The 25,629-nt window shown below is 44.2% G+C and overlaps 1 protein-coding gene across 2 annotated transcripts in view; it reads right to left on the reverse strand.

Annotated features, from left to right (window-relative positions):
• The window catches only part of LOC137518696 (biogenesis of lysosome-related organelles complex 1 subunit 5-like), a 102,504-nt gene that overhangs the window by 12,593 nt on the left and 64,282 nt on the right, over nucleotides 1–25,629 (reverse strand). For both annotated transcript variants that reach the window (XM_068236870.1, XM_068236871.1), the window contains exon 4: nucleotides 16,000–16,058. In XM_068236870.1, the coding sequence (XP_068092971.1) occupies nucleotides 16,000–16,058 (59 nt within the window). The remainder of the gene's footprint in view (nucleotides 1–15,999; nucleotides 16,059–25,629) is intronic.

Here is a 25,629-nt window from a genome sequence, read left to right on the forward strand (position 1 = left end):
CCTGCTAATGAAACACATAATGAATCTATAGCAAAGGTAAAACATCAGAACTGTGTGCAGGAACATCACCAGATAGGCAACTATTTGTTTAAAGAACCCTCCAATTGAACCAAATAAATTCCCTATATTTGTACCTTTAAAAGGATTCCATCCCTCATTGCCTATTTCCCTAGTGGTGTTTTGCAACCCCTTTAATTTTTTGTAAGTGGTTGAGGACAATGTCGCCACTGTCGTCAATCCACGTACAGCAATCATCCTGGACCACCATGCACATCCCCCCCTGGGCCGCTAATATATAATCTAAGGCCAATTTTCTTGTAGCGCCAACTTGCGTACTTAGGCTATTTAAACTGTGTTAGCAGTGACCGCTGCAATGGTCTCATTAAACATATTGTCAATTAGTCCAGAGTAGTCATTTAATCTTATCATTTGCATCCCCCAACCTGTCCATGTAGGGAAAAAGGCCCATGCATAATCATTGGCGGTAAACAGACTCCTTTTATATAGATTGTGATGGGGCAATAAATATTTCTTTGCAGTTATAGCTTTTTCTTCTACAACAGCTATTCCTGGAGCTAAGGTGGCTACAGTACATTGACCATAGCTTCCTCTTGGCAGCCAGGCATAAGCCCAGCGTCCACAAGCAAAGTAATAGGGTGGTTGCAATGAGATTATACCTCGTGAAAACATCTCTTTTGATACATTAACATGTGCTCCTGCTCCTATCATAGCAAGCTCTATTCCTAATAAGTTTGCACACTCTGGGATCCGGATAGCATCTAGATGAGTAAAATTACATAAAGTTTTATTAATACCTTGATCTGAGGGAAAATTCATATAACCAGTATTGCCCCCTAGGAGCATAAGTAAGGCTATTCCTAGGGACCATGCATCAGTACCTATATCATTTATGCTTACATTTTTCCAGAGCATAGTAAAGTTATATGTGGCGTTATTGCAATATGATTTGGGCAGTCTACCTAGGGATACTAGAGGTGTCTCAGGGATTTTTCTATATCCATGCATATTGTGGGCTTTGAAGTAGGCATTGGTTTTAACACAGGGGTTCTCCAGACAGCTCTGGCTCTATCTGCAGTATGGTTTCGTCCTAAAATGTCCTCTTTACTAAATGCTTCATTTGTTATGGGGATGGCTATTAGTGGCAACCCCTTTGAATCCTTTGGCCTCATACCACATACCCAACATTTTGTTTTATTCTCAGCTAATGCCACTCTCCTTTGCAGCATCATATACAGGTTTGGTTCTTCCCAGAACAAGTCTTGAACCTGAAATACATTGACAAAATACACAAATAACACAATGTGTAAGCCTATCAGTTTAACCATTGTTGTCTTTGGTCACTTTCTTATAATGACTGACGTGAGTCCAGTTAATGAATTCCTCAAGTTTTACTGAAGTAGCTGTCACAAGGAGAAATAATTTGTATGAGTCTCAGCTAAATGGTTCTGTATGGTAATGACATATTCTGCTAGATTTGAATGAAATGATTGGATTTGCTGAGGCAAATTTATTCTGTTCTAGGTACCTGTCAAACAAGATTTCATATGGACTTAACCTAAGTCTGTGTTTCATTGGGGTAGTTCTTACGCTATACAGGATGATAGGTAAACATTCTGTCCACAGCTTACCTGTATCTTCACACATTTTCCTTCCCTTGTTTTAATTGCACAATTTAGTCTTTCTGCTTTCCCACTACTATTGTGAATGATAAGGAGTATAGAAAGCCTGTGTGATACCCATAGCCTGCATTATTTCCTGTACCACCTGTCCTGTGAAATGAGAACCTTGTTCACTGATAATTACCTCCGGCAGTGAATATCTGCATATTACCTCTGTTAGGGCTTTGTTTTTGCTTTTTCATGTTTTAGCATTTGCTTTGATTACTGGCCAACACTCAGGCTAATCCTGAAAAGACATCAACACAAAGCAGGGCAAACTCATACCCTCCCACATTTGGTAGCTATATGAGGTCAATTTGTAACTTTTGCAACAGGTACTCTGGCCTAGGCATATGCCTTTGCCTTACCTTCACTACTTGTCCAATATTATGTCGCATGCAGATCTCACAATTTGCTGTGACTCGGGCAGCAACGGAGCTGAACCCAGGTGCTATCCAGTATTTACCTACCAGAGCAACCATATTATTCTACCCATGTGAGTTGGACCATGTGTTAGAGCAGCCATCATTGGGTATAGAGATCTAGGAAGACAGAACAAAGATCCTGCCCTCCACACTCCATCTTCTTCTTGCTGTGCCCCCTTACTACTCCATGCAGCTTTGTGACTGGTAGCTTCTTGTCTTTGTAGAGTTTTCAGCATCTCCACATCCACTGGTACAGGTGGAATCTCTGAGATATTGAACAGTGCAACTTCCGACAGGGGGGTGAGAGCTGCGGCTTTGGCAGCGGCGTCTGCTCTTCGATTACCTTTAGCTTCCTTTGACTGCTCTTTTGTGTGTGCTTGTACTTTTAATATGGCTACCCTGGATGGTAACTGGAGAGCCTTAAACAAGTTACTTAGCAGATCAGCTTTTTTAATTGGTTTACCTGCAGCCGTCATAAAGTTCCGGGACCTCCAAATCGGACCGTAGTCGTGTGATATGGAAAATCCATACCTGCTATCTGTAAAGACATTGGCAGTCTTACCTGTGGCCAGAGTACAGGCTTCAATGAGAGCATGAAGTTCTGCCTCCTGTGCCGATTTCTTTGGAGGTAAAGATTTTTGCACCACTGTTTCCTCCAGTGTTACAACAGCATAACCAGTGTGTGGCTTACCATCCTCAGTGTAGTACCTAGAACCATCAACAAAGAATTTAAAATCTGGATTTTGCAAAGGTGTATCTTGGACATTAGAGGTTTGGATCAGTGGCGGACATACGGCCGTGCAGGCCGTGCCGCCGCACAAGGGCCCCTGAAGTTCTGCTGCTTCAGGGGCCCATTAAGTATTGCAGGTTTTTTTTTTTTTTTTTTTATTTTTTTATTTTTTTTTTTTTTAACCTGGGGGGCCCAACTCCTGTCCTCCCCCCCTCACCTCGCCCCCCCCCCCCCTCATGCGGCGGGAGAGCGGAAAATACAAGAAGTCTCCGGCCGGGGCGGCAGCTGCAGCTTGGTCTCCAACTTTGGAGACATATCGGAAACTAAGCAGCAGCTGCCTCTAGCGTCTGCTGCAGCCCCGGCCGGAGACTTCCTGTATTTTCTGCTCTCCCGCCGGCTGCAGCGCATACCGGGAGGGGGGCCCCGAGGTGAGTGAGGGAGGATAGGAGTCGGGCCCCCCACCCGGATAGCTACCCACCCGGCTACCTTACCCACCCACCCGGCTACCTACCCCGCTACCTAACCATCCACCCGGCTACCTAACCAGGCTACCTACCCACCCACCCGGCTACCTAGCTACCCACCCGGCTACCTAACCACCCTGCCGGCTATCTACCTGGCTACCTACCCACCCGGCTACCTAACCACCCTGCCGGCTATCTACCTGGCTACCTACCCACCCGGCTACCTACCCACCCGGCTACCTAACCACCCTGCCGGCTACCTACCTGGCTACCTACCCACCCGGCTACCTAGCTACCCACCCGGCTACCTGACCAACCTGCCGGCTATCTACCTGGCTACCTACCCACCCGGCTACCTAGCTACCCACCCGGCTACCTAACCACCCTGCCGGCTATCTACCTGGCTACCTACCCACCCGGCTACCTAGCTACCCACCCGGCTACCTAACCACCCTGCCGGCTATCTACCTGGCTACCTACCCACCCGGCTACCTAGCTACCCACCCGGCTACCTAACCACCCTGCCGGCTATCTACCTGGCTACCTACCCACCCGGCTACCTACCCACCCTGCTGGCTACCTACCCACCCGGCTACCTACCCACCCACCCGGCTACCTACCCACCCACCCGGCTACCTACCCACCCGGATACCTACCTACCCACCCGGCTACCTACCCACCCGGCTACCTAGCTACCCACCCGGCTACCTAACCACCCTGCCGGCTACCTACCTGGCTACCTACCCACCCGGCTACCTAGCTACCCACCCGGCTACCTGACCACCCTGCCGGCTATCTACCTGGCTACCTACCCACCCGGCTACCTAGCTACCCACCCGGCTACCTAACCACCCTGCCGGCTATCTACCTGGCTACCTACCCACCCGGCTACCTACCCACCCGGCTACCTAGCTACCCACCCGGCTACCTAACCACCCTGCCGGCTACCTACCCACCCGGCTACCTAGCTACCCACCCGGCTACCTAACCACCCTGCCGGCTATCTACCTGGCTACCTACCCACCCGGCTACCGAGCTACCCACCCGGCTACCTAACCACCCTGCCGGCTATCTACCTGGCTACCTACCCACCCGGCTACCTACCCACCCTGCTGGCTACCTACCCACCCGGCTACCTACCCACCCACCCGGCTACCTACCCACCCACCCGGCTACCTACCCACCCGGATACCTACCTACCCACCCGGCTACCTACCCACCCACCCGGATACCTACCTACCCACCCGGATACCTACCTACCCACCCGGCTACCTACCTACCCACCCGGCTACCTAACCACCCACCCGGCTACCTAACCACCCACCCGGCTACCTACACACCCACCCGGCTACCTACCTACCCACCAGGCTACCTACCTACCTACCCACCCGGCTACCTACCAACCCACCAGGCTACCTACCCACCCACCCAGCTACCTAACCACCCACCTACCCACCCACCAGGCTACCTACCCACCCGCCTACCCAGCCACCCACCAGGCTACCCACCCGGCTACCCAGCCACCCACCAGGCTACTTACCCACCCGGCTAAGGGCTACCTACCTACCCACCCGGCTGCCTACCTACCCACCAGGCTACCTATCCACCCAACCACCCATGGGAGCTGCGCGCCGGATGGAGGCTGGGACAGGAGGTCTGCTGCTGCAGGTGAGTAAATGTTTTTTTTTTATTATTTATTTTAGCAGGTGTATGTTCTGGGCAGGTCTGCCACATGATTGCGTGTATGTTCTGGGCAGGTCTGCCACATGATTGCGTGTATGTTCTGGGCAGGTCTGCCACATGATTGCATGTATGTTCTGGGCAAATTTGCTACATGATTGCATGTGTTTTCTGGGCAAATCTGCCGACATGATTGCACGTATTTTCTGGGCATATCTGCCGACATGATTGCAGGTATTTTCTGGGCATATCTGCCGACATGATTGCACGTATTTTCTGGGCATATCTGCCGACATGATTGCACGTATTTTCTGGGCATATCTGCCGACATGATTGCACGTATTTTCTGGGCATATCTGCCGACATGATTGCACGTATTTTCTGGGCATATCTGCCGACATGATTGCACGTATTTTCTGGGCATATCTGCCGACATGATTGCACGTATTTTCTGGGCATATCTGCCGACATGATTGCACGTATTTTCTGGGCAAATCTGCCGACATGATTGAATGTATTTTCTGGGCAAATCTGCTCACATTATGTGTATTTTCTTGAGAAAACCTGCACAATTATGTGAATTTTCTGGGGAAAGGGTCACCAAAACTTGGGCCCACTGTCTTTGCGTTGCACTTTTCAAGGGAACCTGAGGTGAGAATAATATTGAGGCTGCCATATTTCTCTCCTTTTAAGCAATACCAGTTGCCTGGTTGCCGTTCTGGTCCTCTGCCTCTTATTCTTTCAACCATAGACCCTGAACAAGCATGCAGCAGGTCAGGGGTTTCTGACAATATTGTCAGAACTGAGAAGATTAAGCTGCATGCTTGTTGCTGGTGTAATTCAGTTTATTACTGCAGCCAAATAGATCAGCAGGGCCGCCAGGCAACTAGTATTGTTTAAAAGGAAATAAATATGGCAGCCTCCATATCACTCTCACCCCGGGATCACTTTAAATTACAGTTAGCTCCGCCCTTATCCGGTCATTGCCACGCCCATTTTTTGCCGCGGCGCTACACGCCGCAGGTTCTATCCACGCCCATTTTTTGCCGCGGCGCGCTTCGCGCGCCGCAGGTTATAGCTGCACCCATTTTGGGGCGCGGCGCGCTTCGCGCGCCGCAGGTCAGAGGGGCCCACAATTGATATTTTGCACAGGGGCCCACTGCTGCCTGTGTCCGCCACTGGTTTGGATAGTTTCCATGTCTATTAACTCCAGACAATCATGTTCCTCTATCAGTTCAGTTTCCTCATTTGGTAAGAGTGTAGCTGGATTTAGGGTGTTACATCTTTTTAATTTTAGGTTTTCTGGTGTAAGCAATGCAACCTCATATTTTGTTAACCTTGCCATTGACAAATGTTTAGTCTGTACCCTGTTTAGGATTTCAAGTACACTGTGGGGTGTTAACAGATTAAGAGTATGTCCTAGCACCAAGTCAGCCGACTTAGTAAGCATGAGGGCACAAGCTGCTACACTCCTGACACATCCAGGGGACCCCTGAATCACTGGATCAAGTTTGGCTGAAAAATAGGCCACAGGCCTCTGCTTGGAGATATGCATTTGAGTGAGTACTCCTGTTGCATGTCCTTTGCTCTCATGGCAGAAAAGGAAAAATTCTTTCTTGTAGTCAGGCAGCCCCAACACTGGTGCTGTGACTATGGCTTGTTTTAAGGCCTCAAAAGATGCTTTGCCTGGTTCAGTGATTACAAATGGTTCCCTGGAGACACTCTCATACAAAGGTGTCATCAGCTGGGATGCATTGGGAATCCAATCCCTGCAGTAACTTACTAAACCCAGAAATGTCCTTAACTTCCTGACAGATGTTGGCATTGGGTAATTTTTAACATTGGATACCCTCCTGTCTGCTGTTAGACGGTTTGCTCCTTGTGGAATGCAGTGACTAAGAAATGTTACACATGGCAGACAGTATTGAAACCTTAACTTTTTTTTTTTTTTTTTTTTTTTTTTAGAGATGATAACATAGCAAACTGAAATGTAAATGTAATACCACTTCTGATGTGCAGGTGATGCTTTAACACTTGTATTTATGTATATTCACCAACAATCCTTTATGCTGCTTAGTCACTGTACTATCCCTCTATTTGTCTCTTCCTTTAAATGCTTATTGCTTCAACAAATATGATACTTGCTGCCGTATTGCCTCTCCATAGACAGTCTTTGCTCCTTTTCAAACCTTCCCTTTTCAAGGCTGCACTACCAGCAGATGTTGTTGCACCCCTAGACATAGCTGCTCCAGCTCCAACACCTTACACCTTGATGCTTTCATCTGGCCACCCAGCAGGCAGTCGCCTCCTAGGGGCATACCTATACATAGAAACATTCTACAACCTGTTCTGGCTTTTTCTGAGATTCTGTAATACACAATTTAATCTGAGTAATTAGCTGTTTCCTTTCTAGCCACTTCTGATGCCTGGCTATAAAATCCTTCCAAAAGTCAAAAAAAGTCATAATCTAATCTTCCACCATCTGGCATTTTAGTTTTCTTGCAAATACTTTTAAACGGGGCTGTAGCCCACGTACTATGGGTGTCTGTCATCCACTCAACTGCTGTCTTACCAGGAGGTTTAGGATCAAGACCTGCTTGATTCGAGCCAAGAGGGGTAGATACATTATTTCCCATCTTTAGCTTACACACTTACTACTTTAAAAAGTGCACTTTGTATCACGGGTTGGCCAACCACTTACTACAAATACATGAGATAAAACCTCTAGACACCTTTTTATCAGACACCCTTATTCTATCTAGCAAACGTAATTTCTCAAATGCCTATAAACACAACGTTCCTAGCCCTCTACCTGCAATATATTTAGACCAGAAGATATGATGCTGCAATATGTTCCTAAGCTATCTGCTGGTTCAGTCTACAAAGAGTTAATTTCTGTGTTAGCAACGAAGCTTTTACACAGCGAGGAAAACTTACAAACCAGGGGCCCTTTGACCTGTAGGTTTACCTCTTATCTCAGGCCGGTTAATGAGAGATATATTCTCTCTAGCAGCAGAGGCCTGTTAATTATTAACTAATATAGACTGAACTGAAACAAAGCTTTGGCAGACGTGAGGAGTGAAACACTGCTACGCAGCGTTTATACACAGTCTTATATTATTGACATATATTATGGTCTAGAATTTGCGTAAAAACCACTTCCTAATGCCACCTCAATACAGCCACTGATTAAATCAACAAAGCTAAACCGCAGCAACCTGTCTATGATCTATTTATAACACTTTACAACCTTTTTTGAAAAGACATGCATAAACAACAAAGTTACAGCTACAAATTACATCAACACTGCACTGTAAGGTATTACACATGCATTTTCAGAATGACCGTTAATAAACCCCAAATACAATGTTAGATTACATAAAAACAAGCACCACAGACAAGACAAATACATCCAAGTAGCCAAGGTTCAGTTTTTGCGAGGCATTAATACTCACCCAGACCACAAGAGGCTGTGAGAGAGAGGAGACAAAGATATATAGGAGCTAAGTCAAGCGGTTCTTACCAAGTTGACAGATCTTCCACTAGGCAGCTGTTGTCCTGCTATCTCACACCTCCGACGATCCTAGGTGAATATTATCTGCTCGGTCCCTGTTCGCTGGGCCAAATTGTGAAGTCTAAGACCTGTAATATAAATTTAAAGTGAGGCCAAACACCTCTACTCATACGTTGGCTAACGGACTCCGAATTTTAGGCCCTTAGGAAGAAGATCACACGGACACCAGCTACATGTTTGCAAACCAGATCTTCTTAGTTTAATAATGAAAGACTTCAAGTTTTTATAGCATTATAGTCACATAAAGCATTATGTCATTAAGTTAATAATTACAATATGGCGTGATGGGTTCCTATTTCTGACTTTCATACCTGTCAGCTAATAATTTTGCTAAACACTGCAGAAACATACATATCTATCTGACATGTCCTAAGTCCTTTATTATCTGGTTTCAGTCAGCTGATTTGTTATGATAGAGGGAGAAAATTAAACTTTGAAATCATTAGACCCCCTTATCTAGTTTCTATTGCTCTGAGCTGCTGCTAGAGAGAAACAGATTTCTGTCTATTTTCCTATTATAACAGAAACTTAAGAGAACCTGTCTCGTTATACAAGGAGGATTCTACAGTTAGGTATATCTATATTAATGTAAACCTCACAATAGTCAGGCATCTCTTTATCAAAGGTTAGGGTAACATTATACACCTAGTCTTTACATAGCCTGCAGGGTTTACTGGGTTGAAATTAGTCATCTGCCCGTCAAGTTCAATCTGCATGTATAACAATTAGGGATTATCTATACCCCCGCAGGGACACCTGGATCCTCCTATTTAGTCCTACATATCTCAGGTTCAGGCGGAGTTCTAGTTAGATTAAGCTGTTAACGTATACATGTTATGTTCATTATAGTTTTGGCTGTCGGGAGCCATTGACCACGGCTGTAAGCCTCTACTCCCCACTAAATCGTTCACCACGATGGTGTCTTTTACAGCGCCTAACTGGTGTTCCTCAAGTGCCACGCACTTTGCACTCAGGTATCCCTCTAACCTGATATTTAGTTCGTTTATACTTTTCTTTTCCTTACTTTCCCCACCCTCTCTATCCTCTTGTCGTACCACTCTCCTTTTTCTTCGCCGGGGATGGGCTGGGGCCCACGGCACGAGATCAGGGATATGCTTTATCAACACAAATAGTCTACACCATGGATAGATGCAATATTGTCTCATACAACGTAAAAGGGTTCAACACCCCTAACAAAAGATCTCAGACACTATACCATCTCCACAAGCAGAGAGCTTACATTCTTTTCCTCCAGGAAATGCATTTTAAAACTAATGAAATTCCAGTGCTCAAATCTAGATATTACACCAAATTGTTCCATAGCACCAACCCCCTAGGTAAGTCTAAAGGGGTCACAATCGGGTTCCATAAAAGTCTAAATGTTATTGTCATAAAGGACCTCTCAGATCCGCATGGTAGATTCATATTCCTTATAGTCCAGATACACAACACCAAATATACTTTAGAAAATCTCTACCTCCCCAATCAAAATCAGGGTCATACACTCCTCTCATACCTATCCAAACTTACCAAATTTGCTGAAGGCTCCATAATCCTGGGGGGAGACTTTAACCTATGCTTCAATCCCCTGCTGGACTCCTCATCGCAAAGATCATCCCTCCCAAAACCCACCCTCTCCCAACTAAAATCCAAATTGAATTCGCTTTGCCTTGTGGATGTTTGGAGAACACTCAATCCCACAGATCGCAACTATACGTTCTTCTCCACGGTCCACCACACACACACAGTAGAATCGACTGTTTTTTCTTCCCAGAGACTTCTAGACCAGGATATTCAGGCCAGCATTGGCAATAGATTATGGTCCGACTATGCCCCTGTGTATTGTTCTTTCTCCCTTGGAGGACAAAAAAGGTTTTCAGAGTCATTGGAGATTAAATGATAACCTTCTCAAAGATCCCCTATATGCAATGCGGAAATTAAAAAAAGCGCTAGAAAACTTTACCCAGGACCATGCAAATGATGATTCTCCAGCAGCAATAAAATGGGAAGCATTTAAATGTGTGCTGAGGGGGGTCTTCATCACCCATGACTCTCGCCTTAAAAAAGAAAGAAGCGCACAAATTTCTAAACTCCTTCATGGTGCGCTCTAATTCCTCAATCTCCAGGAGAACTCTTATCCAGCAGAATGTGACCTCAAATTATCTAACACAAGGCAATCACTTTTATCCATCCTAGATCAGAAAACCCTCTCAGCCAGGGAGGGATATTGCAGTACCTTGCACCATCAGGGAGGAAAATGTGTAACACTCTTGGCAAGAACTTTACATCCTATCGCGCCTCAGACCAATATTCTCTCCATTAAAAATGCCAAAGGCCAACTTAAATATAAAACCTCCGAAATTGCCAAAGAATTTAATAACTACTACACATCCCTTTATAACCTCAAAGGCAAGTTTCACGACATGGACCCTGGCAAATTGAAGGATAAAATAAAAGCTTATATCAACTCCACCCCCCTGCCCACCATAGATCCAGAAATCCAAAAGGAGCTAGAGACAGACTTCTCCGAAATTGAGCTGGCTACATGCATAGGAGCACTTAAAAAGGGGAAAAAGCCCAGGCCCAGACAGTTTCACAGGATCATTTTATAAACAGTACTCAACCCTTCTGACACCACTTTTATTACAAACCTTCAATTCCATAGACGACACTCATTTCTTTACCCCTCAAACCTCAACAGCACATATCACTGTGATCCCCAAACCAGGGAAGGACCCTAATTGTTGCACCAGCTACAGGCCCATTTCCTTGATTAATATTGACTTAAAACTCTATGCTAACATGATAGCCGAAATACTTAAGCCTATGCTACCTAATGTCATCCACACTGACCAGTCGGGGTTTGTCTCTGGTAGAGAGGCAAGGGATAATACCCTTAAAAACGGTCTCCCTAATACACCACGCAAACAGAAATGGGTCTCCACTTTGTATTATGTCGGTAGACGCCGAGAAGGCGCTCGACAGGGTCCACTGGATCTTCCTTGAACTTTCCTTGGAACAGATAGGCTTAGGATCAACCCTCATCCATAAGATAATGGCTCTATATAAACACCCTAGTGCGAGGATTAGGATTAATGGGACCCTGTCGGACGCCTTCAAGATAGCAAACGGGACCAGGCAGGGATGTCCTCTCTCCCCTTTGCTATATGTAATATGCATGGAACATTTGGCGGGCGCCCTGAGACAAAATTCTTCAATACAAGGAATCCATACAAAAAGACCAACATTTTAAATTATCCATCTTTGCTGATGATCTCCTACTATACATTTCCAACCCACATATAGCCTTTCCTAATATTCTCTCTGAACTAGGAAAATTTGGAGAGGTCAGCAACTTTCAAATAAACATTAGTAAAACGGAAATCCTCAACGTCAACCTCCCAGACACCACAGTAGCCACCCTCCAAAGCTCCTTCCCATTCCGCTGGCAATCTAATCACATTAAATACCTTGGAATACTGATTCCCAACGACCTCACTAAATTCTTCCAAATTAATTACCCTCCTCTCCTTCTTAGAATCCAAAAAGAGCTCGACAGCTGGACCAACCTTCAGCTTTCTTGGTCGAGCCGCATTAATGTTATCAAGATGGATACTCTTCCAAACACTTTGTACACAATGCAGGCGCTACCCGTGGACCTACCTGCCACATTTCTCAAAAAAATCCAATCCATGATCCTGCAATTCATCTGGAAACACAAAACCCACAGAACTAAATTCAAGCTTTTTACTAGACCTAAACCAGAGGTATGGGCCTCCCAGATGTAAAGGCTTACCATAACACGATAATCCTAACACGTTTAGAACAGGACTGGAGGGGGTCAAACAGAGACAGAGACTTATATAAACTGGAGACTAAATGGATCTTCACCCTCAAAACTATGCAACCAAGAGGTCTAAATATTGATTTTAACATTAATTGTTTCATAGATAATTCATAGGTGCAATAATCAATTTTGGACACTAGATGTCAGATTATTTATTTGGGGATTTGTGCAATGAAAAGTATAAGAAAGTACTATGTAATAATTGACAATAATTGTATTTTAGTGTAATTTTTAACAGGCATTTATTTTTACTATTTTTAATATTTTTAATATTCATTCATCATCTGAAATGTATTTGTTGTATGCGACGTAAAATCCGCAAATAGCTTGTATTAAACATTATTGTTTCTCCGCATAGTGAGTGAACGGGGATGTTATGGACTACATCTCCCGACACTCTCTTTGGCTACAACCAATGGCGTGCGCTGATCCGCATAGTGAGTGAACGGGGATGTTATGGACTACATCTCCCGACACTCTCTTTGGCTGCAACCAATGGCGTGCGCTGAGCCGCGGCTGATACCAGCTCCACCAATAGGAGCGCGCTAAAAAGAGTTCTGTGTGACGTATGGTACTCCCGGGCACCCCTGCGTCTTGGTGACGGGTTGCCTTTCCATCAATCAGAGCACTAGTTAACCGGCATGATGTATTAGCCAGAGGATGTGCCCGCGGCGGCCTCGATCGTTATCACACAAGGTAATTATTTATAAATTTTCCCAGAAGCTCAGTCTCCAGTGTTCCCTGACGACGGCGAAAGGCCGAAACCGGTCGGAACGGTAACTGGAGACTGGGCAAATGTACAAGAGACCGTGAGACTATTTTTTGTGTATTGGATACACTATATGCTTATTACTACTAAGGGTCCCTGTCAAAAGGACCCCTAAAGTAAGATATTGTATATGTGGTATTGTCTGGATTTTTATTAAAAATTGTGTTTTTAAGGACAGTAAGTGACCTATTGATTTTATCCTTGGTGATGGTCACTGTCTGAGAATATACACTATGGTGTGACTGCAGATACCATTGTGATCACCTAGCGCTGTGGATATATACTTGGAGTTTGTGATAACGATAATCCTAACACACATATTAAATTGGTTCCAGGACAGGAAAAGCAAACAGTGGGTCACTGTGGAAGCGGCTCTGTCCCATCTGGATCCAAGAGCTTTACTCTGGATACCCCATAATGTCAGATTAGCCCTAGGCCCAGTTGCGTACTGGGCTCAGATAGTCCTCAAGAAATGGAGGGGGATTAGGGACAAATTTAAACTCTCCACTTTACATGGCCCTTTATCTCCTTTACTCGATAACCCCCTCTTTGCATCGGGATGGCGACAGAACTCTCTTTTGGGTAGGAACAGAGACTTTTGGCCCCAGATTAGACATATCACTTCGAGCAGAGGCCTCTTAGCGAGAGATATTATAGGTAACCCAGAACCCCCCCTCCCCCCAAACTGGACTGGCTCTCATGGTCTCAATTCTTGTGGTTCTATAAATCCATCTCAGGTAAAGCCAATATCCTTAGAAACTTGACACCTTTTGAACGCTTATGCGCCACATCCTCCTCTATTGAACACAAAGTTTCCCTAATCTACTCATACTTGGCCTGTGCCAATAGCGAGAAGGACCTACTCAAGTTAACTGACACCTGGGATGAAGATCTAGGCAGACCCCTCTCCTCTGAAGATTGGGAATTTTTTTTTTAATTGACACATAAATCTTCCCCATCCCTAAACTTCCAAGAAAAATTTCAAAATGTATGCCAGATGGTACCGCACACCAACTCAAGTAGCCAAATTTAATAAAAACACCTCAGACCTATGCTGGAGATGCTCCCAATCACGGGGTACCTACATCCACATCTGGTGGGAATGCCCTATGATACAGCCCTTTTAGAGCCGAGTCTTTGGGATCCACCAGCATCTATACTGCAGGCCTCTGCCTCTGAAGGCCTCGACAGCTCTCCTCACGTTGTTACCGGGTAGATCGTCCATAATCAAAAAATAAATCACCCCTCCATTACTAATCTCAGCTAGGCTTCTCATAGCCCGCCACTGGAAATCAACTGTTATCCCCAGTATGACTGAACTTTTCAAAGAAATTAACCTCATTATGCGTATGGAGGACCTATACACCCCTGCCCAAGACAATTCTGAGGCGCTTGTAGCAAAATGGGCCTGTCTGGGTCAATTTCAGAGACTCGGCTGAGGCGATTGCTCTGCTTGAGCAATAATATAGAGATATATAACTTTCTCATTATTGCTATAAAAACGTATTGTGTAACTGATCTTTGTTGCGACCTGGGCCCCTGCCCTCCCCCTTCTTCTTAACCTATTCCTCCCCTTACCTATTGTCCCTATATCTTTCTCTCTACTCACTGTCTCCTCACAGATTGTACCAGAAGAAAGGAGGGGTCTACCTCGGGAGACCTTGCCACACTACGCATAAGGAGTCCTTATACAATTGGTATTTTCAAATTGCTGTTTGCCATATATAACCCCCAATTTTCAGACTATTGAAACTCATAATCCATATTAGGTTAACAGACTTTTTGGCAGCTTCTGGTTGGACTCTCATAAATAATATCTCCTCTGGACTCCGTGACTAATCTGTCTTTAAGACCATTTGCAATATCTGTACGATCTGTAATTCTCAATCGTTTGGTATTATTCAATGTTGTTAAACTTAAAAAATTTTCAATAAAAACTTATTTGGAAAAAAAAATCAACCACAACAAGCAAAAGTCACTTATTCTGTTAACCAAATGCAATACAATTTTAGGATTTATGATTTAACAAACAATTGATTTTCTTTACAGATATTGAAAACTACTGCAAGAAGAAGAGCAACATGTTTGTGTGTGATAATGCGCTATTAATTTAAGAAGGAACTGTACTGAAAACAACAATGAATACAATTGCTTAAAGGGATCCTTAAGCCTTGAAAAAAAAAAATCAGTTTTACTCACCTGGGGAAATAAATATGGCAACCTCCATATACCTCTCACTACAGTTCTCCTTTAAGCAAAACCAGTTGCCTGGCAGCCAAGGCTGATCTATTTGGCTGCAGTAGTGTCTGAATAAGACCAGAAACAAGAATGCAGCTAATCTTGTCAGATCTGACAATGTCAGAAACCCCTGACCTGCATATGCTTGTTCAGGGTCTATGGATAGAAGTATTGGAGGAAGAGGATCAGCAGGATAGGCAGGCAACTGGTATTGCTTAAAAGGAAATAGATATGGCAGCCTCCATATCCCTCTTGCTTCAGTTGTCCTTTAAGGCTTTAGGTACATATTAGCTATACCCTGAATACAGCACACATCTGTCTACTTACTTAATCTCTTCTGCTTCTATTCATATTCACCTTGTGCTTTATTTAAACCACCACACATTTAGTAGTTTGCCGTATTTCTAACTTTCGAAAAGTTAATTTGGGCTATATATGAATAACATCTTTGGCCATTACAAGAGCCTTGATAGCCAAGTGCTGACATGTGTATGCAGAGAATTTTCCAGCTTCACTTTAGGTATTGGAGGCTCCCAGTTCATGGAAGTTTTGTTACTCTACAATATTAAGAATATGCTGTGAACAATGTTTACCTTTGCATGTTCCTGCTCTCGCTGCTGAAGTCTGCGAATGGTGTGATTGGCAGTTTCCACTGAAAGAGAAGGATTTGAATTGATTAATCAGCTGTTCCGTCCTCACAGGGAAATAGTGTCCACATCCATGTGTGGCTGAGAGAAACTCACTCTTCTCAAACATGTTCCCTCTATGCACAGGAAGTGCCCTAGGGTGATAACTGCGAAGACCTGGTTCAGCATATTGCACCCTGCTGCTTTAAAGAGGCCTGTGCAGGAAGGGATATTAAGGGTTCATCAGTTTCCTCTGCTAACAAGCAATGGGAATTGCTAGTACTTTGTACATATGGAAGGAAAGGCTTGTCAAATCTCAGATTGCTAACAGATGAGCAGAGGACTCAACTACTTCCTTTGTTTATGTATTCTACAACACTCACAGTCAAAGATGTTGAATTGCTCTTTGAATTATCAACACTGAAATATAATAAATAGGCAATCCGATAAATTCATTTCTTAGGATCATTTGTATATGACAAAAAGTGCTGCTCACAAATAGTCATTTCATTTTTTTTTTGCACAAACCTACAACTGGTGCACAAAATCTTAAAAGTTCAAGTAAACCCAAAATTGACAAAGGCAAATTCTGAACGTAAACATGCTGATTAGTGTAAATTATAAATATTACCTTTGGGAACTAACTTTTCAAACTGAAATTCTTTTATGTAGCTGGGCAGATACAAACTTAAAGAGGAACTCCAGTGAAAATAATGTAATAAAAAAAGTGCTTCATTTTTACAATAATTATGTATAACAGATTTAGTCAGTGTTTGCCCGTTGTAAAATATTTTAAATCCCTGATTTACATTCTGACATTTATCACATGGTGACATTTTTACTGCTGGCAGGTAATGTAGCTGCTGCTTGCTTTTTTGGCAGTTGGAAACAGCTGTAAACAGCCATTTGCCACAACGCAACAAGGTTCACAGACTGGAAACTACCATGGTCCTCAGAGTTTCTTGTGGGAGGGGTTTCACCACAATATCAGCCATACAGAGCCCCCTGATGACCAGTTTGTTAAAAAGGAATAGATTTCTCATGTAAAAGGGGGCATCAGCTACTGATTGGGATGAAGTTCAATTCTTGGTCAGTTTCTCTTAAAAGCGCACCTCTACTACTAAAAAGTTAGAATGCCCCGACACATAGCCTGGTCAATAAGATTTGCCAGCCCTGTATCAGCTGGGTTTTTAAGCACGTATCTCAACCCCCTTGCAGAAAAAGGCCTTAGCTGATATAGAAGAGCCAGAGGCCATTTTCTGCAAGGGGCAGGGCTACGCACTGGAACCTGGTTGTTACAGGGCTCTTATTACACAGACCACGTGTCAGTGAATTATAACTTCTCAGCAGTAATGTACCTCTGAGGTTTTTATATACACCTGAGGTACACTTTAGGACCTCTATAGTCTGTTACAGGTGAGGTTTCACATCTCATTTCCTATGAATTACAGAGTCCCACCTCCTAATGCAGACACATACGGTAGTTCATACCATTCTGCGTGTATTCTGGGGAATTTATTCAGGGATCTAATGTTCTTCCTACTTCAGGCTCTTTCACACTAGGAGCCGATTTGAGCGTTTTGCCGGATCGCTCCTAGTTTGCATCTAGAAAGGTAACAAGTGTATTTGACTTTCATGTTAACTTTTACATTAGACGAAGCGTTCCAGAGAGTTACGTTACAAGGCATCTGGGAGCTTCGTAACGTCCAGCCGCTGAGTTTTCCTATCGGGTAAATTCAAACTACCGCCACTCCACCGCAACACCACACCGCAGGCCATTAACGTGTACAGGAAATCGGCTCCTGCACGTGTTCTGTGATGTGAAAGAGCCCTTAGTGTATCTCATGGTTACACCTGACTGATCTGCTTCAGTAGCTGAATCCAGAGGGGACAATGCTGTACTAAAGTTCTAAGCACAGGTCAACTGAAAAGGGGTTCTGCCCAAAACTTTGCTTCTACACACCTTTTATTCTGATTTCTATGATATAATCAGCCAGCACATAATTATTTTTACTGCTGACAGAGAGAAAAAAAAAAAAGAGAGCCAACTGCCATTATCTGTAACCACACCCCCTAACAATGCGATAGACTAAAAGGTTGTTTTTTATAGATCTCCATATGCAGGGAGGTACTGGTTGCTTGGCAGTTGGAAACAGATGTTATTTCCCACAATGCAACAACGCTCCCAAAGTGTGATGTCAGACCTAGACCCTGACATCACACTTTGGGAGGGGTTTTTACAGTATTAGCCATACAGATGTCTCCGATTTGAGGAAAGGACAAGGATTTCTCCTGGGAAAGGGGATACTAGCTCCTGATAGGGATGAAGTTCAGTCCTTGGTTACAGTTTTTCTTTAGGTGTAGTTGCAGTCCTACCTTTTAGATTGAGTTCTGTAGCTGGACCGTGTAACGGCGATTGGCATCAAGTCCTGGGAGCGGAGACTGCGTGGGATCGCGCACACATCCCCGCCTTAGTTACGGAGCTCCGCTCCAAAAAACAGCCTGCTAGCAGCGATTGAGGGCTATTTACAGTGCGGAGCTCGGTAACGAAGGAGGGGATGTTCGCGCAATCTCCGCCCCCAGGACTTGATGCCAATCGGCTAGCAGGCTGTAGAATTAATTTGTGTGCTCAGTTGTATGGCTCTGCAGAGAAAATAGCCTGATCACTAAGGGGGTGTAAGCCTATGGTCCTTAAAGAGAACCCAAGGTGGGTTTCTGACATGAATATTAGGACACAGAGGCTGGTCCTGCATACAATCACCTGCCTCAGTGTCCATATAGTGCGCCTCCAGGCCCCACCCCTGTGCTTTGCTGTCACCCCATATAAAAACTGCCACGCTAGGGACATGCAGCTCGTCGCTAGCTGGCTGTTTACCTTTGTGCTGTAATTTACCTCCGCTCCCCCACCTCCTGCATATTGCAGCTCCCCGCCTCCGTAAGCTTCATCCAATCCGCTTACGGAGGCGGGGAGGGAAGGGACGCAGGCGGGGAGCGGCGATATGCAGGAGGTGGAGGAGCAGATTGTAAATGACAGTACAAAGGTAAACAGCCAGCTAGCGACAAGCTGCATGTCGCTAGCATGGCGGTTTTTATATTGGGGGGACAGCAGAGTGCAGGGGAGCATGGGGGCACCCTATACGGACACAGAGGCTGGTGATCGTATGCAGAACCAGCCTCTGTGTTCTAATATTCATGTCAGAAACCCACTTCGGGTTTTCTTTAAGTGGTTAATGCCCATCAATGATACAATCTTGATTGTCCAATCTTACCACATCTATTTTGGAGTAGGGCAAATGGAGTGAAAATATTTTGAAAGCATACTTTAGGTAGTTCCTCATATTACATAGTAGTGGTAAGATGGTACAGTCATGACTGCTGTAAGGCCTAGCAGATCTTTCACCTTCCATCAGCCTCTATACCCCAATCTAATTCCATGCTCTTCACCTATACACCAAGCCCCAGCGTGAACGGGAGACCAGTATGCCTACTTGACTACAGTTACCCCCAGGACTTCAGCATGCAAGGTATAGAGGCGGAGGCCGGGAAGACAGGAATACTACCAGAGCCCACTAAGCTAGACAAATGTGGCTGGGTAATATCAAGCAATAGTGCGGGATGCACTAGAGGAGGAGACTACACAGATCACAGCAGGAGCAGTAGACTAGAGACAGGGAGCAAAACTGTAAGGAGCGACGGCAGCTCTGAGCTTCCGATAACCGCCACAATAAACAAGACACAATGGTTGCTCAGAGCGACTGCAGCTCTGAGCTTCTGTTGTACACCACACTGAATAAGATAAGAACAGACAGACAGGAGGAATGTTTGCCAATCTAAATGCTACCGCAGCAATAGCAAACATCCACACAGCAAGATGAAGCGTAACTAATAGCAACCGATGCTATAGTCACATCCACAGGATAAGGACTAGCTGGAGCGCTAGCCAATCAATACTGAAGTGATGGCTATGTCCAGACTAGCAGGATTAGAAGGACTATGAAGTCTACACGATCAGAACTAGCAGAAGTGCTAACCATTCACCACTGCAGTGATGGTTGCGTCCAGACTAGCAGGACTGGAAGGTACAGCGGGTACAGCAACCATCCACAATGAAGCAAGACAAAGCAATAAAAGGCAAGGCAATGCAAAATAATGCACAATTGAAACATGGGACCCAGCAAACAGCTATGGCAGAGCTATGGCAACGCTATGACGGTCAAGATGACAAGGAAGGAAGAGGCTTTTATATGATCATTCAATGAGAGCAGGCATGCAAATTCCAACACAGCTGAATGCTAATCAATCAATCCTGTGTGAGGCTTGGAACCCACTACAAAACGCTATGAGCGTTTTGTAAGCGATTTCATGAGCGTGTTCGGTAGTGATTTTAAAAAGTGTAAGAGTTTTGCCAGCTATTGTGTAGCGTTAAGCGCTTTTAAAAGGAGTTATCAGGGAAATATTAAAAAAAAAAAACAACAAAAAAAAAAAAAAAAAAAACTTCTCACCTGGGGCTTTCTCCAGCCCCTAGCAGCCGACTGTCCCACGCTGTCACCTCCGCCCCCCCCCCCCCCCCCCCCCGCTATCCCAGTCTCCGTTCTGGGTCCTGAAGCCGACCCCGGTCCGCGCTGCGCATGCCCGAACCACTGCTGTCAATCATGCCCACGTTGTACAGGGCCTACAACGCAGGCGCAGTAGTTCTGCAGCTGCGCAGTAAGCCCCGTATAACGGGGGCTTAATTGACAGCGGCTGTTCGCGCATGTGCAGCGCGGATGACCTCGGGGTCACCTTCAGGACCGAGAACGGAGACCGGGACAGCGGGGGCGACAGTGTTGGACAGTTGGCTGCTAGGGGCTGGAGAAAGCCCCAGGTGAGTAAAGCTTTTGTTTTTAAAAATTTCCCTGATTACTCCTTTAATTCTGATTGGTCCCTTCAATTAATTATAATTTTTTAGTGTGCAGTAATGTAAAAATGCTAGCAAAATCACTCTGTGTAGGTTTTGATGAGCGATTACGCCAGGGTTTATATACTTTACATTGCAGAAATGCTATCCGCTAACGCTAAAGGCTAAACATACTGCATGTCCTGCGTTTGCAATTTTGGTAAACGCTCTAGTGGAATTTGGCCCAGCCTTTAAAATTAGCTGAGGATTTAGGGAAATCACTAGCATTTTGAATCGCTCTCTAAACAAAATCGCTCTAGTGGGTTCCAGAACTTAACCTGATTGGAGGCTGCAGGCTGATTGAAGATGGATAGGACTCTTATAACAAATGCATACAACATTTGCAGCAATATGCATGCAGGGAATTCAGCGCTGTCTGGCTGCAGCTCAGCTGCAACAAGTCATAAGTGGCAGATGACAGCATCCTAAGCTGCTCTGAATTGCAGAGTGATTGCAGATGGCAATGACACTTCTCGAGAATGCAACCAAAACTATGCATCTGAATGCATGCAGAGAAATCAGAACTGCCTGGTTGCAGTTCCACTGCAACAAACAGGATATGCTACAGGAGAGATCCTGACAACTGTATTATTGATGAGCAAATTTAGAAGTTTTATGGAAATAAAAGATCTGTATATGCCACACTGATTGATAATGCTCAGTCCTTAATGGTAATGATTTTTGTGTCAGACGGCATCAGCGAGTGTTATAAGAAGCCCCTGCGACACAACTGTAATGAGCACAACTGTAATGAGCATATCTTCCTGAATTAATTCAGAAATGCACTCTGTGGCTTTTCCTCACAGATTTGGGAATACACAGTTCATGCCAGTAAGACCCACTCATACCAGGCTGGCAGAACAGTTATCTCTAGATCACTGGCAAAACAAAACTAAAACAAAAAAAAAGTGTGACAATGATCCATGGCATATGCTTCTTGCAGTCATTGCTGTTAAACTTTGTTCTTGTGCCGGAAAGCTGTGAAGCACATGAATTATGTCAAAAGCACACAATAAAAATTTCAAGAGACTGTGGCAACACTCAGAGGAACACTAAGGCTTAGTCCACAGGGAGAATTTTCCTTTTATCATCATTTTGTACTCTGAATGTGCTAATCTGTTCCTAAAGTGCTGATCCATGGACTCCAATGTGTTCTGTTAAAACTTTGCCTCGAAAATACGCTTAAAAGAAAGAAAACCGTACTAAAAAACACACCTCAAGAGTATTTTCGACCTAAGCAATTATTTCATTTTCGATGGAGGTTCATAGAGCTATGTGTGAGTGAAAGTATACTGGGGCCCACTGGTGGCACATTTCTGGAGATCACAAAATGCTCACGATTTCTGAATCGCAGATGTGCTGTGAAGACGCAATTCCCACAGCAGGATTGCACTCAAAATGCTGCATGCATCCCTTTGTGATCGCTTTTCATGTAGCTAAAAACTGCTGAATGCCTCATCTGGCAGACGGTCAACTGCTATATGGTGGCAACACGCATTATGGGAACACCGCACGGGAGCAGGCAGCAGTGATAGTGTATGTAGTGATTTGTAGGGGTTTTTTTTCTCAATTTTTATAGGGACCAAGATTATCTAGGTGAGGCTTAGAGAGAAACCGGGAGCCCAATGATGCAGTATCATTTGGTATAAGGATGGAAGTATATCGATATATACTCACAAAGGGGGGTTGCAGTTCCTGCAACCACAGTATAGGCCTGTGGGGAATTAACCGTACCAGTCAGTACTCCAGGTACTCCAGATACGGGACGGTCGCTCTCCTGTAGTATGATGGACTTTCCAGAGCAACAGCAAAGCTATTACCTCCAAAGGAGGTCTGACTGGTATTGGGTAGAATGAAGACGCCCACTGTGTATTTTTTTTTTTTTTTAGTGTTTCTTTTAAGAAGTTAATTATACATAAATTAATATACAGGCGCATAAACTCTTTTTTATTTATAATTTTTAAAAGAAACAAAAAAAACCCAAAAACAAAAAACACAGAGGGCGCTTTCAAACTACCCAATACCAGACATGTAGTGAGTTCACCACCTGTCAGCCCCCTTACTTTGGCTGTTGTACTACAGCCCTGCTTTATATAGTCTTTACTTTATGGAAGTTCCTTGCTCCAAGCCAAGACAAATTTAGAAGAAAAATTGTAAAATACAGTAATACACACACCGCAGACTCATGAACAGTATCCAGATGGCAGCCCCGCTTCATCGGACATCTAAAGATCCAAATCCAACAGATCATTTACTTAAACTACCCCTTATAGCCCTACGCACCAAACTATGCTTGTTCAGGTTTACAGGGTGATCCTGACAAAATGAAAATGCTGAGACAGTGATAAGTGAGAAACATGGAGCAGCCTTTCAGAGCTACAAAGCAACATCATGCTTCTCTAGTGTACCTTTCTTTTTTTGCTTGGCAACATCACACCACAGTGATCTTCTCACATCACTGCATAATACAACACTATTAAATTCACAAAGAGAGCTGGTCCTCTACAAATGTACCAAAGTTTTCTATAAAGGCGCATTGCAATGTACAACAATGTGAGAGGTGGCAGAATTAAGACCACTATACATAGGCCTCCTAGTGTGGAATTACCTCACATGCAGGAAGTGTTTTCTTACCTCTAAAAAGCTATCAGTCTTACATAGCATGTGTGATGGAAGCAGGTAATTTTTGCGCCACCACCCAGCTGGAAATTGGAGCGCTGCATAGACCTCGATGTTAACTGCAGCTATAGCAACATCCCGTGTACAATATGGGTGCAGGAGTTTGGCTAGAATATAGCCAAACTCTGGTTAATATCTACCATATGAGCAAGAGGCCGATAGCAGCTGGGGTACAGAGAGAGGTAAAGGGAGGTTTAAGAGGCTCCAGGAGTTCGGCCATCATATAGCCAAAACCCTGTTTGTAGCATAGGGAGCGAGAAAGAGGCACATGGACTGTGGCTATGTAGCTGAACTGAACTTCTTCAAGAAAAGCGGTGCGACTGCCGTGATACCGTTGGAGTCATCCACTGGGGGCTCCTCGCCCCTCGCCTCACCTGCCTATTTGCAGTGCCTCCTCCGCCTGGGTATTGTATTGTGCTCTCATGTGCAACCCATGTATGCACTCCTGTATTTGTGGTCACCATTGCCTCAAAGCAGCCACTTATATATTCTTGCACCAGTGTATTTTGTATACTTGTTTGCACTGTACTACACATATCCGGTTTCTATCAGGGTCATCCGATCACCTACTGTTAGCATTGCCTATGCACTTTATCTGTGAGTATTACTGAACCCGGTTCACCATCTGATGGGAGCTCTATTCATGAGCACCTCAGGTGATTATATACCATTAGTAGACCCAAGCCCGTTTAAAAACGGGCTCTAGGTCTTTTTTTTTTTTTTCTTCTTTACCACCGCCGCCAGTCACTGCGCATGCGCGCACGCAACTGCCCACCCACCCACCTCGCTCCCTGGTCCCTCCAGCTGTCCATTACTGCGCACATGCGCAGTAACAAAATAACAGGGACGCTGCATAACTGCTGGACGCAGCAACACAGGCTCATTATTATATAGGATATATTGTACATGGTGGATTATTTTATGGAGTACCGTAGCACCTATTGCTTAAGTACATATTGTGTTTATACTATGAAAGGCTGATATTTACTATGGAGAGGATCATTTAAATTGATTTTAACCTTGCCTGAGGCCGGTTTTCCACCAGCAACCAGCGTTTTGGATGTGGTGTAATCAGATCACTCTCTAGTGCTCACTTCCTGTGGCGAAAATACAAATTGCATGGAATTGCATTGAAAAAAAAAATATGCTTCCGTGCATGTGCACCACAAAAAAGAAAAAAATCTGCAGTGCCATTGACTTACATTACTTCTGGTCAAGCCATATCGCTGCGGATGTTGACATGCTGATACTTTCACGTCAGATTGGATGCTTCCGGCGCATTGCACCACATCCGATCTGAAATTTCCCATAGACTTTCATTGCTTTAGTGCTACCCTGTGGTAAATAAAAAAAAAAAAAAAAAAAAAAAAAGTGTAGCGCAACGCAATGAAACGTCCCAGCAAAAGGGGCCGCATAGGCCTCAATTCACTAAGCTTTATCAAATACTTTATCAAATGTTTAAATAATTTACCACATGGGTAAAATCTAATTTTGAATTCACTAAAGTGTTAAGTGTTATAGATTTATTAAACGTTTTATCGATAAAACATTCGATAAATATAACACCTTAGTGAATTCAAAATTAGATTTTACCCATGTGGTAAATTATTTAAACATTTGATAAAGTATTTGATAAAGCTTAGTGAATTGAGGCCTATGCGGCCCCTTTCGCTGGGACGTTTCATTGCGTTGCGCTACTCTTTTTTTTTTTTTAACCACAAAGAGTAGCGCAACGCAATGAAACGTCCCAGCGAAAGGGGCCGCATTGGCCTCAATTCACTAAGCTTTATCAAATACTTTATCAAATGTTTAAATAATTTACCACATGGGTAAACTCTAATTTTGAATTCACTAAGGTGTTATATTTATCGAATGTTTTATCGATAAAACGTTTAATAAATCTATAACACTTAACACTTTAGTGAATTCAAAATTAGATTTTACCCATGAGGTAAATTATCAAACGTTAGATAAAGTGTTTG

Source organism: Hyperolius riggenbachi, chromosome 5 (genome assembly GCF_040937935.1).
Source record: "Hyperolius riggenbachi isolate aHypRig1 chromosome 5, aHypRig1.pri, whole genome shotgun sequence".
Taxonomy (NCBI): domain Eukaryota; kingdom Metazoa; phylum Chordata; class Amphibia; order Anura; family Hyperoliidae; genus Hyperolius; species Hyperolius riggenbachi.